This window comes from Colletotrichum navitas (genome assembly GCF_030913465.1).
Source record: "Colletotrichum navitas strain CBS 125086 chromosome Unknown LY79scaffold_50, whole genome shotgun sequence".
NCBI classification, from domain to species: domain Eukaryota; kingdom Fungi; phylum Ascomycota; class Sordariomycetes; order Glomerellales; family Glomerellaceae; genus Colletotrichum; species Colletotrichum navitas.
Genome location: NW_026850596.1, coordinates 40,144 through 52,501, shown reverse-complemented (window position 1 = coordinate 52,501; position 12,358 = coordinate 40,144). Strand labels below are relative to the sequence as shown.

Sequence of the window (12,358 nt, the reverse complement as noted above, 5' to 3'; positions counted from 1 at the left end):
GTATGTCTGAAGACGAGCATACAATATGCTCGCCATATAATAGCAGCTGACACGCGAATGAATCACGCGCAACGACACTTCGACAGCAGCGCCGACGGCGATAAGCCAAGCCTTGATCGACCCACCAGTGTGACGATCTAGGGCTGTCGAGGATGTCCAATCCCCCGACAGGAGCCTTGATTCGTGAGGGAGAATCGCGGGAGATTGCTGCAAGTGTTTAGCTGCCCACCTCGAGTGGATCTCCCGGTAGTTCCTTGGCAAGGGGTTTCCATTGTTGGTGGTATGCAACGAGAGACGGCCCTGGCCGCCTTATCGTACGAGCCATGGACTGTCCATTACAGGATTTCTTCTTTACAATATGCGGCCGACGAATACCAATGTAAATGCTCGCCCTGCTTTTCACACCCCGTTCTTTATCCGTGCCGTCCTTTAGGTACTTAAACAACGGCAGAGCTTGAGACGGTAGCAACAATAGTGACGAGGCAGGGGAGAGAAGTAAAGGTAGTGTGTGGGTAATGGTGAAGCACAGAGTCTCGTACATAAGTCTGTCTCGTGCAGTAGCCAATCCGTACGTAGTCGAGGACATGGGCATTTGTTCACCATCCCTCTACCTACGGCGGGGAGTCCAGGCATTGTGTTCACCCAGGGGGGGTTATATGGTGATCACCAAACAAGATCCCTGGTAGGAAAGCGCCGGTTTTGTTCATCGTAGTTGCGTGAGTCAGCCTTGTACTGCCGTCGTCTTTCAATATTGAGGAGTCGACATGGTCTCGGAGTAGGTACATTCCAAGTGCCAGTCCACAGCCAGGAGTTGATTATACACACTACAAAGAACAGTGGGAGGGCTGTCTCGAGAATGATGATCGACTTTCGATTATTATTCATCCGAACTATGACGTGACGTCGCCGATCACGGCAGCCCTGGGTTCCACAGACCTGGAACCAGCATCAAAGCTGGAAGGGTCTAGGGTTCATCCGGATCGTTGAAGAACGCGAGATCCTAGATGAATATAACTTCCGGTGGGCACCGAGTGGCCGCCTTTTCGCCCTTCCCCGCAAGTTCGCCTCGAAGTCGGAGACAACGATCGTCCCAATCTGCGCATTCGACCGCCAGTGAAGAGCGGCGCCTTACCTTACCCACCGGGGTCATCCATGGAGGGAACCCCGTAATGAAAAGGGTATGCCAGGAAGCCACGAGGGGGTGTTCCATTCCAGTGTGTTCGAGAACAGCCGTGGCAAGAAGATGGACCTGCAGAAACTGCACTCTAGTCCCCGTCACTGGATCTGGCAGCGGGTTGATCCATCCATTACCGAGAAGTGACTAACGAATGGCCAGCGTAGGAGGCATGGTTTAATGACTGGGCGCGGGCGCGAAAATCGACGACACAGTTCAATGTAGGTGGCTTCGACGTTGGGTGCAATGCCCGAAGGTGATTTGCGGTTGCGTTGGCGGGATTATTGCGAGCGTGTGAGGCGGACCGTCATGGGGTTGCCGCCGTCCGCCTCACTTTGCCTATCTCCTGCAGGCTCACCACCCCAACGTGAGAGGTGGAACGCACATTCACGCACACACGCACACGCAAACCCATCCATCTGGTTCCCGCCCTCATGAGAACCGACACAACAGACGGACATGTGTAGCGTCTGGCCTTGCATGCAGGCATTACCGAGGCAGGTTCTGACGACTGACAGCCCGAAGCGGTGAGGATGCCGACAATAACTGTGCCGAAAAGGCAAGTCCAAAAGTGCTCCTTTTGTCTTGTTTGGTGCAAATGATAGGCCTTGGAAACTAGTCATCTCGACTCTGTTGCCGTGTACGAGGATTGGCGCGCCCAGATCATCGCGCAAGTAGTTGGGCGAAGATAAATACCGTCTTCGTCCTCCTGATCGCCATGACCTCCTAACAATTCGAGCCATCTCATCCGTTACAGGTGCTCGAGCAGACAAATCATATTTCCCATGTCTGAGCGCTTGCCATGTCTTCAACAACAGAGATGAACAGATATTGGATCCCTCGTTTGGATATCCACAAGAAGATCATCACTCAAGAGCTTCCCTATTATCTTGGCCCAGATGCAACGGTCAGGCCTTACACAAACGAGGTGTGAACTTGTCATCCAGTGTGATCGAGCCGCCTCTCACAGCATCTATAGGGAGAAGATGGGTTTCTCATCACTACTCCAGGCCCATGCCTGACCGACGTGAGCTTCACCATGACGCATTCTTTCTTTTGAAAAGCGCACTTGCCGCTAACTGTCTTGGCTTCTTCTAGGAGCAAATCGATGATATTTGCAGGAAGTCCAAGGAGATATGGGAGCGACAGGCGGCTATTAGGGCACAAGAAGCGGACAAGCCTCTCAAGAGGCCGTTGCACCAGCCGGTCGTGATATCGCGAGGGTCAAACGATTCTTCGCGAAGGAGACATGAAACACACCGAAGCCATGAGCGGCATCGACGTTACGATGAGAGGCGGCGTGAGTGAGGGTGGACAGTTCGGTTGAGTCGGTTCTTGCGACCGAAATCTCATATTGGGCCAGACTTTTGGAACCAAGCGTAAACACCAAGGGCGTCGCACATGGCTGGATTCGTCCTTTGCTGCATATCGGGACGAATTTGTGGAATTCGATGATTCGAGGTATGCGATGAAGGCCGTGTCTTTGGTGAGGGGAAGCGGTTTGTGTGGCCTAGGGCCGCAGCGGACGGTGGACCCGGTCAAGCAATCGTTCTGTGGCTGGTCAGGCGACAGGCGGGATGAAGCAGCATAACCAAGTCTTTTCTGATTGGGACGAACAAGAGTATGTGCCGTGGAATCATCCAGCAGCAGTTCGCCATCTGGCAAGTCCGGGGAGCCAATGGTAGCAGCCAAAACTACGGCACCGTCCGTCCACTGCTCTCAATGGGTATGCGTGTGCAAAAACGTCGTGAGAGGCGCGCTGCGGAAGTTCAGCGCCCGGCGGGATGCGACCAGCTAGCCTTTTCCGACTCAGATACTCACTTTTGTACAGTTTTTGGTTCCCGAAATAGACAAGATGCATTACAATCGCACCAAAGGTGCTGCTGTGGGCCAATAGCATGTGCTGCCCAAATTCTTTGTACAACAGAGGCTTCCGACAGGACGCCAAAGTCGGGACTGCACTCGGTCCGTCCCAAGGCTCGAACCACGGATCGGGAACTTTGTCACCAGTCTAGTAGACGTAATCCTTATCGAAGTCTTGTGGTTCGTGTGTTCGACGACGAATCGGGAGACATGAGGCAGCCTGAAAGCGGTGGTGAGCGGCAAGCCCGACAAGCATGACACGTCTGCCAATGTGGTGAGTAAGGTTCCTATCGAGGTGTGCCCGGGTCATGCGTAGCCTTTCACGACATATGGTGAGTGTGCTTCTTTTCGTCAAGCAGTAACCGCGGACTCGTCCAGACTTCTGGTCAGGCAATGGTAAATGTAGACTCGTATCTTTGAAGATCGAGAGGGCCGGTCGACCAAAGCATCAGTGCCTGGATAGCCGCTTTCCTGGGCTCTCCTGTTGTTCCCTTGGCCCGTGTTCCCGGAGGCAACGGTGTGACATAACCAACGACATTAACCCATTCGCCGATTTGCGTCTGATTCGGCTTAATAGTGCCAAGTAGAAGCTGAACGTCGACTAATGCAGTGACGTGGGACCCTTTGGGGAAGCTGTGCTCTAGCGTAAGCACTGCCGAGTGCGTTGAGTACGATGTTACACTGAAGCCAAATCAGTATATAGTAGGCACGGGGCGACTTCTGAAAAATCAATGGGCGAGATTCTACCAACAATGGTATGAAGAATCAGGGATGGGGGAAGCGGATCTTACCATCCCATGAATCTGACCTTGTCGCCTGGAGACCTCAACGGCAGGTCTGATAGAAGACACAACTGGGAAGGAAGCGGGCCTCTGGACATGATGACGCAAAAGGCAACCTTGTCCGAGGCATACAGTTCACCGACGTACTCCGAAAGAGAATTGTTTAGGCCCCTGAGAAGTCTGTCATAGTGACACTGGTTTGAGGAACATGGCTAGGCTGATGATGGGTTGATGAACGTGAATGCTTAGAGAAGATTGGACTTGTCAGTTCAACCCACAGGACGAAGCTTCCAAATAATGCGCAGACAGCTGGTAACACCTGGATCAAGTCGGCGATAAGCAACATGCTTATCTGCCAGTCACATTGCGAGAGTCACGCGGCCCTTCTCACATGACCGGCTGAACCTCGGCCGAACCGAGCGGACGGTGTTGCTGGGCAGAGCCGCCGTCATCGCCCGCCGCCCACTAAACGGCATCGTTAAGCCAGTCGGAAGCTTGCATCATACCTGCTTTGGCTACCTGATCCTATCTCTCAGCGTTCTACCTACCGACCCTGCGACGTATTGACCTGGAGAGCCGCGAGTGTTCATCACACGATTTCACGACTTTGGCAACCGTGTTAGCCAATATTCCTTGCTACCTCTGCGGCTCGTTGAAACGACGACGAGTGCCCGCTTGTTTTCCCGTTTCGGTACCCCGCCATCAAACTTCGGCGAGTGCCACGCAATCGTGGAATACGGCTGCCTTCGACCGATAGTCGCCTGCGCACAACCTCAAAACCGGCTCGGCCCCCTTTCCGTTCACTCAACTCGATAGCCAACCTCTTAATCCTACAGCCTGTATCATAATGTCTGGCGTCTGGGGCTGGTTCGGCGGCGGCGGCGGCGCCAAGAAGAAGAATGACGCCAAAGATGCGATCCTTGGCCTTCGGGTCCAGCTCGATATGCTTCAGAAGAGAGAGAAGCACCTCCAAAACCTGATGGACGAGCAAGACGCTATTGCGAGGAAGAACGTCAACACCAACAAGAACGGTAAGTCATTTGAGCCATATACCGCAAGGAAGTTGAAGGCTGACGAGGCAACCCGATAGCCGCAAAGGCTGCCTTGCGTCGCAAGAAGGGCCACGAGCATAGCCTCGAGCAGACTATATCTCAGATTACGACACTCGAGTCCCAGATCAACGCCATCGAGTCGGCGAATATCAACCGGGAGACGCTGCTGGCAATGGAGAAGGCCGGCCAGGCCATGAAGGGCATTCACGGCAAGCTTACGGTCGACAAGGTGGACCAGACAATGTATGTTTCCGAAAACCCGCGATTTGCGTTGACGGCCAACGGAACGAATGCTTACACGGTGCAAACAGGGAGGAACTCCGCGAACAGAATGCCCTCAGCGAGGAAATCGTCAACGCCATTACGACGGGCCAGACTGACAACATCATCGACGAGGATTTGGAAGAGGAGCTGGAAAATATGCAGCAGGAGCAGTTGGACGAGCAAATGATAAGCACTGGGTCGGTGCCAGTGTCGGATGCCGTCCATCGCATGCCGGCTGCAGCGAACGGAGAAAGTAAGGAATCCCCTCCCCTTTCATGGACGTTGAATAGTGGCTAACATGCGACAAATAAGTCAAAGGCAAGGCACCCATTGCCGAAGAGGACGACGAGGAGGCCGAGCTCCGCAAGCTGCAGGCGGAAATGGCCATGTAAGGGGCTACAGGTGGCAGTTGTTCCCGCGGGGACGGCCGAGGAGGATGGCATAGCATTCGTGGCCAAGAACGGGGCTCCTGGAGGCTTGCATGGGACCGCTATACGGGGGTGTGAACAAAGCCAAGCCCAAGTCTGTCTGGGGGGGAATTGGTGGGCTTTGCACGACATACACGACGTACGATGTAGGCTTTGCACAGGCTTGCTTATTCGATGCGGCGACAACTTCAAGGGCGGCCTTTGTTCATACGTTTCTCGGGTACCTTGGCCCTTTTCATCAGACCTGTTTACTGGCGTTGGCGTTTTTGGGATACGCGGGGTCGTCAATCGACGGGGATCTTGCGGTTGAGGAGGTTGACGGGAGTTTGACAAGCTTTTCAGGGTTTGCTGGAGTGGCAATTTACAAGTCTCCGAGTACTATGCGTGCGTCTTTTCTCCCCCATAGAAACATATATCGACTGTTGTTGAGGAGCTAGGCGAGGGTTTCGCAGAACCATATGCAGCGTGCAGTTTCGGACATGCCCCTTGGGGTGGAGGGTTTGCTTGGCTTATGCACCGGAGATGCGGCCGGAATGCAGCGGTACTTGGTTCGGTGAAGGAACGGTCAAAGCAATAGACGACGGTCCACCTGAAAGTAAGGCAGGGCAGTTTATGGCAAGATCCTACATCATAGTCCGCTGGCATTGGGTGCCCACCTGACGGGACCGGGACCGGGACAGAAGCCATCTCTCACGTGTTCCGGCACACCGCCAGTCGCCAGGAGCGACCGATCGTGGGCTGGGGCGTCCGAAGCCACGATCATCTTGGCCGTATGCGCATCCGATGTCGTTCTGTGAGGGGGAGGGGCTCGGCTCGAGTCACGACAAGAGAGGCGGATCTGTCCGTCTGCTTTTTTGTGAGTACACCCGCCACGGATAATATCCAACCAACAACCCTCGAGGGGAGGCGGGTGAGGCGGGCGAGGCAGGGTTCATGTCACTGCGATACATGCTCCGACTCGGATGGTCGAAGGAAAGCAAATGAGGCTCTCCAGCCTGGTCAATGCAAACTCCTAGGATACCACAAGGCGATGCATTGTGGACAAAAAGGAGACGCAAGGCGAGACGTCTGTCTGGCCTGGTTCGGAACCCGGGTCTCGAGGAGGGAGAGAGAGCCTACAGCGCAGTGGCTGCCGGACCTGGTATCTTCCTGGCGAGACGAGCTGGTGACCAACTTGCCATGCTTGGTATTAAGTGCGGCGGGGATACCGATACATGCATTTGTCGTGGCCCACTTGCGTTGTTTATGAGGGCACCTAAGTACAGGCCTGTCAGGGACCGAAGACGCCCTGAGTTGTCTTTCTCGGCTGACAGGGTGATGCAGGTGTCAGCCACTGTCCGAGACCACGAGCGAGAGCGAGTGAACACAGTCGGTTACACCCAATGCTTCCTTCCCGGCGAGGGACAAGAAAATGTTTTTATTTTATCTTTATTTTTAACACGTTTTCACCTGCCGAAAGTTCGGCTCACACAATGTCGTCAGTTGCCAACGTTGGCCAACTCTTCTTCATTTCCGCTTCCCATCCACTCCCAGTATCCCTGAAAAACGGACGTACATACGGATACTCTACTGTGCGTTCATGGATGGCCGTTCCTTAGGATACCTAAACAACAACAACAAGGCCGTTCACCATCGTCCATCGACTGCTGTCCCTGCCGCCTTCATGCACGCATCGATACAGAGTCTACCACATCGACGATTAATCGACGATCAACCAGACGCCCACTCGGCCTTGTTGTTGTGCCGTACGGATACGCCGTGCTCCCTGGTAGTATCCCAGGATATGTAGCGATTCCGGTGTCGCGATGGCTTCGGCCAAAATCTCGATGTCTTGCTGGTCCAACCGACTGCGAACCCCACATGGTCAGCATCGCCCGTCAGCCACGAAAAAGCAGACGACGGCCCAATGCCACACCAGCCATGTTGTCTGCGGCATCCCTCGGCGCCCAACCTCCGACTCGTACGGCCCTCCACCACGTCTTGTCCCGTTTGCCCAGTGGCGTCTAGTCGGGCCAAGTCGGGTGCTTGCAGTGCACCCAATAACACCGGCAGCACCGGGCTACCTACATCGCTGCAATGCAGACTGGCCTATTGAGAATCTGTTCGGCCCAAGACAGGACTACTGCACCTCCCAAACACTGTCGTCGGGAGGAGCCTTGCCACGGCATCCCGTCCCATCAATCCCACCCGCCTTACGGCCATCCGGCCCAACCTCACCACCACCAGCATGTGTCCAAAGTCACCCAACTTCCGTCCTGAGCCCTTACCTTCCGCCCGAGGTGAAAGGACGACTAACCAGCCGTTGCCACGACATGTCTCTTTGCTTGCATAGTCACGACCGCATTCTTATCAATTGATTGATCGATTGATTGATTCATAGCTAGCTTTCTCAGCACAAGGAAACAACGCCGCCCTCTCGTTGCTGAAGCCAATTCGCTAAGATGCCACCACTTAACCCAACCCCCCACCCACCACTCGTGTAGTAGTAGTGTACCCACGCCTACGTCAACCACTTGTACGGTCACATCCGCCCCTCCCGCCAGCCGTCGTCCGGCCTCCTACTGCATGGATCTTGAGAGGCGAGCCTTAACCAGGCGAGCCACGTTGCACGCCGCTGACCGGGGGTTTAATGGCCGGTGGGAAACAAACCGCGTTTCTAAACCCACCACTTAACTGACATGCTTGCCGCCCAAAGGCTTTTCTTAGACTTCCAGTAGTAGGGGTTGGAAGCAAGTTTCCTGCCTCAGTGCACTTCGCATGCGCTGCGCTGCATTCACGCAAATCGGACGTTTCTCAACGCCAACTAGATGCATGTGGCTAGACTGCGGTTTCTCCCTCGTCCAATCCCTCTTCTTCTCGAACAACGGATGGCAGGATGGTTGGGATTCCCCCTACACTACGGTTCAGGAACCACCACCCTTCTATCGGCAATCTCTTCCTTGTGTCTCAACCGGGGCGATGAGGGCTTTTGCAAGGATCGACCTGGCTTCGGTGGACCGGCCCATCGACCATTCCCTGTCCCGACTGCCCATTGCGTGCGTGAGTGCTGGACCAGAGACCAACAACCAGCATCGCCCGTTCTAGCTCATTACCGCTGAACGGATGGACGCTTGACAGTTTGCACTTCAATCAAGTCCAGAAAAAATTCCCACACTGCAGGAGAAATCCGGACGATCTAGACCTCTTTGGGTCAGATATGCCGTAGTACTGTACGCTTTTGAGCTCTGATGACTACTGCTCGGGGCACTTGTTCGACGGGTATTGGCTCATTGATGGTCAATTCGTCTCGTTCAAAAGTCTCTCACCGTAATGCCGACTTGAGTTATTTTTCTTCTTCATCAATCAATTCTCTCTACGAATATCGGGGCAAAATCTCAAGTGACTTTGCCTCTCCAGTCACTGAAAGAACTCGAACTGAGCGACAAGGAGACAGGAGAAATTGAAAAAAAAAAAAAAAAAAGGGGGGGGGGGGAAGCCCATCATGTCGATGCATGGGCGACGGCCCTACTACTATGAAACTACCAAAAGGGACAAGACCACAAAATGTAACGCACTCATCCTGGGAAATGTCACTGACATTCATTCATGCCCGGCCTCATCGATACCGGCTCTTTATGCGGGTTGGCGGCTCGCTTCCCAACCCACCGCCGTCGGGCAGCCATCATCCCTCCTACACGGTCTCCTTGCCCGTCTGATGTGTTCAACCAGTAAGCCTGTCTCTGCTGCTTCGTCCCTCATCAGTCATCACAGCACCCTCCAAACCATTCAGGCTCCCCAGTCCTAGAAGCCGCGCTTCCCCCCAAGTTCGACCCAATTGCGACGTGGCGCCAGTGGTTCTCCCGCCTCACTCAAGCCAATGGCTCCCAAGCACGCACGACATTGATCACTTGGACTCTAGAACTGCCCGATTTTGTCTCCATTCGTGGGGACTGCGTGGGGTAAGCCTGTGTCAGGGTCCCCTTACTCCCGCGCCTTGAACCCTGCCTCTGGCCAGTGATGCTTGTGATGTTTGGCACGGCTGGGAAGCTCCCCCTGCTTGTCTAGTTTAGAACCTACTTTTCATCCCACCACTGCTCGGCCCAATTGTGCCCTCCTGGGGTCGCCGTTGTTCAAAACGCCTCTCGTCACTCTTGTCACTCTTGGTCCCTTATTGCCCAACTCCATCCGTCATGAAGCCGAGATAAGAAACTGGATGCTTCCTTGCCGCCGTAACCATCAATTGCACTTTTGACTGTTGTTTACACAACGGCCGTCTCATAGGCGACAAAATACCACTGCGTACTTTGCTTTTGAGTCTCGCGATACCCGCCCAAGAGACTCGAACTTTTTTTTTAACTCCGGTTTGGGCACCGCATACCAACAAAGATCACAAAAGCCTACGGAAGAAAAAAAGAATAATTCCAAGCTTATTCTTCCCCTGAAACCACCCTCCCCTTGCCGCCGTGGGCAATATCAGACTACGTACCCGAACTCGCATTGATCAGCTGCTACGAAACAAGGGCTCCCGTAAACACCAGGTCCCGGAAGCATGAATTCGCAAGAGCCAGTCGACGTCTGCCCTTACCGGCGGAACCTTGATTGGAGCCATGTCCAAACCCAGGACTTCTCCAACGTCAAGTACTTTCAACCTTCAGATTCCGAATTGGAAAATGGTAAGATATCTGCTTGGCATCGCATTCGAGTCTGGTAATTGCGTCTAACTCGGCCAACTTATAGACGGTGACGTATATGCCAATGGCGTAAAATACCCCTCACAACCTGCACAGGCCGCCAGCAGCAGTAAGAAGAGCAAGAAGAAGGCCAAGAAAGATAAGAAGGCGGCGCAAACCACTCACGAAGAGCCTCCAGTTGCTCCCCCCGAAATCCCTACGCCAGAACCGCCTCAGGACACCGGCGTAGCGGAAGACGAGTGGCCGACGGCAACTACCAAGAAGGACAAGAAGAAGAAGAAGAAGAGCAAAAAGGAAGAAGCCGCTGTCATTTCTCCGCCTCCTCCGCCCCCTCCGCCTGCAGAACCGGAGCCCGAACCAAAGCTTGAGCCTGAGCCCGAGCCCCAACCCGAGCCGACACAGGAGGAAGAAGTCACTGTTGAGGAGACCCCGACGTCTCCGGTCAAGGCGAAAGAATCTTCGAAAAAGGATAAGAAAGATAAGAAGAAAGACAAAAAGAAGAAGAAGGGCAAGGGTGGCAAAGAGGCCGAGCCAGAGCCGGCCGAGAGCTCTCAATCGACTCCTCCGCCACCTCCGCCGGCGCAGGCTGAGGCAAAGCCGCCAAAGATGGATGAGCCTATAGCGCCACCTCCCGAAGCCGTAGTCGACACTAAAGAGGGTGCTTCTGCCGTCGAGCCCGCGGCCGACACCGTTCCAGCTGCCGACAGGAGTGTCGACAAGAACGAGGAGACGGGTGCATCAGCGGCAGCCGCTGGGGCTGTCGCTGTAGCTGCCGCGGCGGCAACAGCGGCTGCGGTAGCAAGCACTGACGAAGATCCCGCTGCTTCCTCTGCTGTTGCATCGGTAGAAGACAACGAAGATGCCTCGGGCAATGCCCCAGCTGCCTCGCCAGAACAGCCGGAGACAACACCCGAGGCAGCTGAACCTGAACCTGAAGCTCCCATTGAGGAAGCCTCATCGGAACCGCCAGCACCGGAAGCAGCAGCAGATGCTGCCGAGGCCCAAGTCGATGATACAACAGCAGTCGAAACATCTCCTGAGACCGCGGGAGACTCGGAAGCCGAAAAACAGGCGGGTGATGAGCCCGAAGGTCCTGCACCTGCTGAGACTACCCCCGTAACTCCAGATGACACGCCCGAGGAGCCCGAAGCCGAAGTGCAGGCAACACCGGATCCTCCAACGGAAGCCTTGACTGATGATGACAAGCCCGGCGAACCTGCTCCCACAGAAGTAGCTTCTGAAGCTCTTGCCGAGGCCGAGGCCGAGGCCTCCGCTTCTCCGGAAGAGCCAACAAGCGAAACCGCGACGGAGCCGGCTGCGGAGGAGCCTACACCTGCCGCAGAGCCTCCAGCTGAGACACCGGCTGAGACACCGGCCGAATCCAAATCAGAGGAGTCCGCGCCTGCCGGGGAGGAAGCCGCTGACGCACCGGACGTCGGCACCTCCGTGGTCGAGTCGGCCGATGACGTGTCAGCTGAATCCACGGCTGATGCTTCTGCTGCCTCGGAAGAGGCGACGGCCGAGGTCTCCGTTGAGGACAAGCCAGGAGACGCTGCGCCTGCAGAAGAACCGGCTACCGAAACTCCAACAGAGACGAAAGCGGAGGATGTCGCCCCTGTAGAGACGGCAGCGGCTGCCTCGGCCGAAGCCGAGACTGTTGAACCGGCGCCTGTAGAACCAGTTGCCGAAACTTCGGATGAGGCCAAACCCGAAGAGTCCACTCCTGCAGAGGAATCCACGAAGGATGCCATCGCCGACGCTCCGCTTGAGGTCGCTGCAGAGGACGCTGCGCCTTCGGACGGACCAGCCGTTGAAGCTCCTGCTGAAGCTGCCGCTGATGCTCCTGCTGATGCTCCTGAGGAGGTCAAGTCCGAAGAAGCTGCCTCTGAGGACGCATCAGCAGAGCCCGCCCCTGGAACTGTCGCCCCTGTTGAGGATACAGCGGAGGAGACACCCGAGGCTAAGACGGATGAAAGTCCTCCTGTAGAAGAGGAGCCGGCTCCAGCCGAGCCCTCAACCGAATCTTCTAACGAGCCGGTGTCAGCAGAGACCTCATCAGCTGAGCCTGCTTCGACCGACGCAACATCAGATCCAACAGAGGCTACCCCTGAATCCGCCAAAGAGG

The 12,358-nt window shown here is 55.2% G+C and overlaps 5 protein-coding genes across 5 annotated transcripts; 4 read left to right on the top strand and 1 right to left on the bottom strand.

Moving 5' to 3' along the window:
- Positions 1-1,976: 1,976 nt before the first annotated feature.
- Positions 1,977-2,482, top strand: LY79DRAFT_519937 (uncharacterized protein; the record flags this gene model as incomplete). The annotated part of the gene is made up of 3 exons (XM_060555184.1): positions 1,977-2,102; positions 2,154-2,201; positions 2,273-2,482. The coding sequence occupies 3 exons, from the start codon at positions 1,977-1,979 to the stop codon at positions 2,480-2,482; spliced, it is 384 nt and encodes a 127-aa protein (XP_060411892.1).
- A 941-nt stretch (positions 2,483-3,423) lies between these two features.
- LY79DRAFT_591856 (CST complex subunit Ten1) lies at positions 3,424-3,917 on the bottom strand (the record flags this gene model as incomplete). Its single annotated transcript, XM_060561341.1, has 2 exons — positions 3,424-3,718; positions 3,829-3,917. 2 exons carry the CDS (start codon positions 3,915-3,917, stop codon positions 3,424-3,426), a joined length of 384 nt encoding a protein of 127 aa, XP_060411891.1.
- A 749-nt stretch (positions 3,918-4,666) lies between these two features.
- LY79DRAFT_519844 (Snf7 family protein) lies at positions 4,667-5,527 on the top strand (the record flags this gene model as incomplete). The annotated part of the gene is made up of 4 exons (XM_060555181.1): positions 4,667-4,850; positions 4,910-5,114; positions 5,183-5,388; positions 5,448-5,527. The coding sequence occupies 4 exons, from the start codon at positions 4,667-4,669 to the stop codon at positions 5,525-5,527; spliced, it is 675 nt and encodes a 224-aa protein (XP_060411890.1).
- Positions 5,528-6,191: 664 nt separating this feature from the next.
- Positions 6,192-7,090, top strand: LY79DRAFT_289064 (uncharacterized protein). Its single transcript, XM_060552199.1, has one exon. It carries the CDS (start codon positions 6,336-6,338, stop codon positions 6,810-6,812), a length of 477 nt encoding a protein of 158 aa, XP_060411889.1. The 5' UTR covers positions 6,192-6,335; the 3' UTR covers positions 6,813-7,090.
- Positions 7,091-8,253: 1,163 nt separating this feature from the next.
- Positions 8,254-8,846, top strand: LY79DRAFT_289192 (uncharacterized protein). The gene has a single exon (XM_060552200.1). The coding sequence runs from the start codon at positions 8,321-8,323 to the stop codon at positions 8,645-8,647; it is 327 nt and encodes a 108-aa protein (XP_060411888.1). The 5' UTR covers positions 8,254-8,320; the 3' UTR covers positions 8,648-8,846.
- Positions 8,847-12,358: the final 3,512 nt, after the last annotated feature.

Coding starts and splice junctions, on each gene's coding strand:
- LY79DRAFT_289192 (XM_060552200.1), top strand. CDS start 8,321: ATGCGCTGCGCTGCATTCACGCAAATCGGACGTTTCTCAACGCCAACT.
- LY79DRAFT_289064 (XM_060552199.1), top strand. CDS start 6,336: ATGCGCATCCGATGTCGTTCTGTGAGGGGGAGGGGCTCGGCTCGAGTC.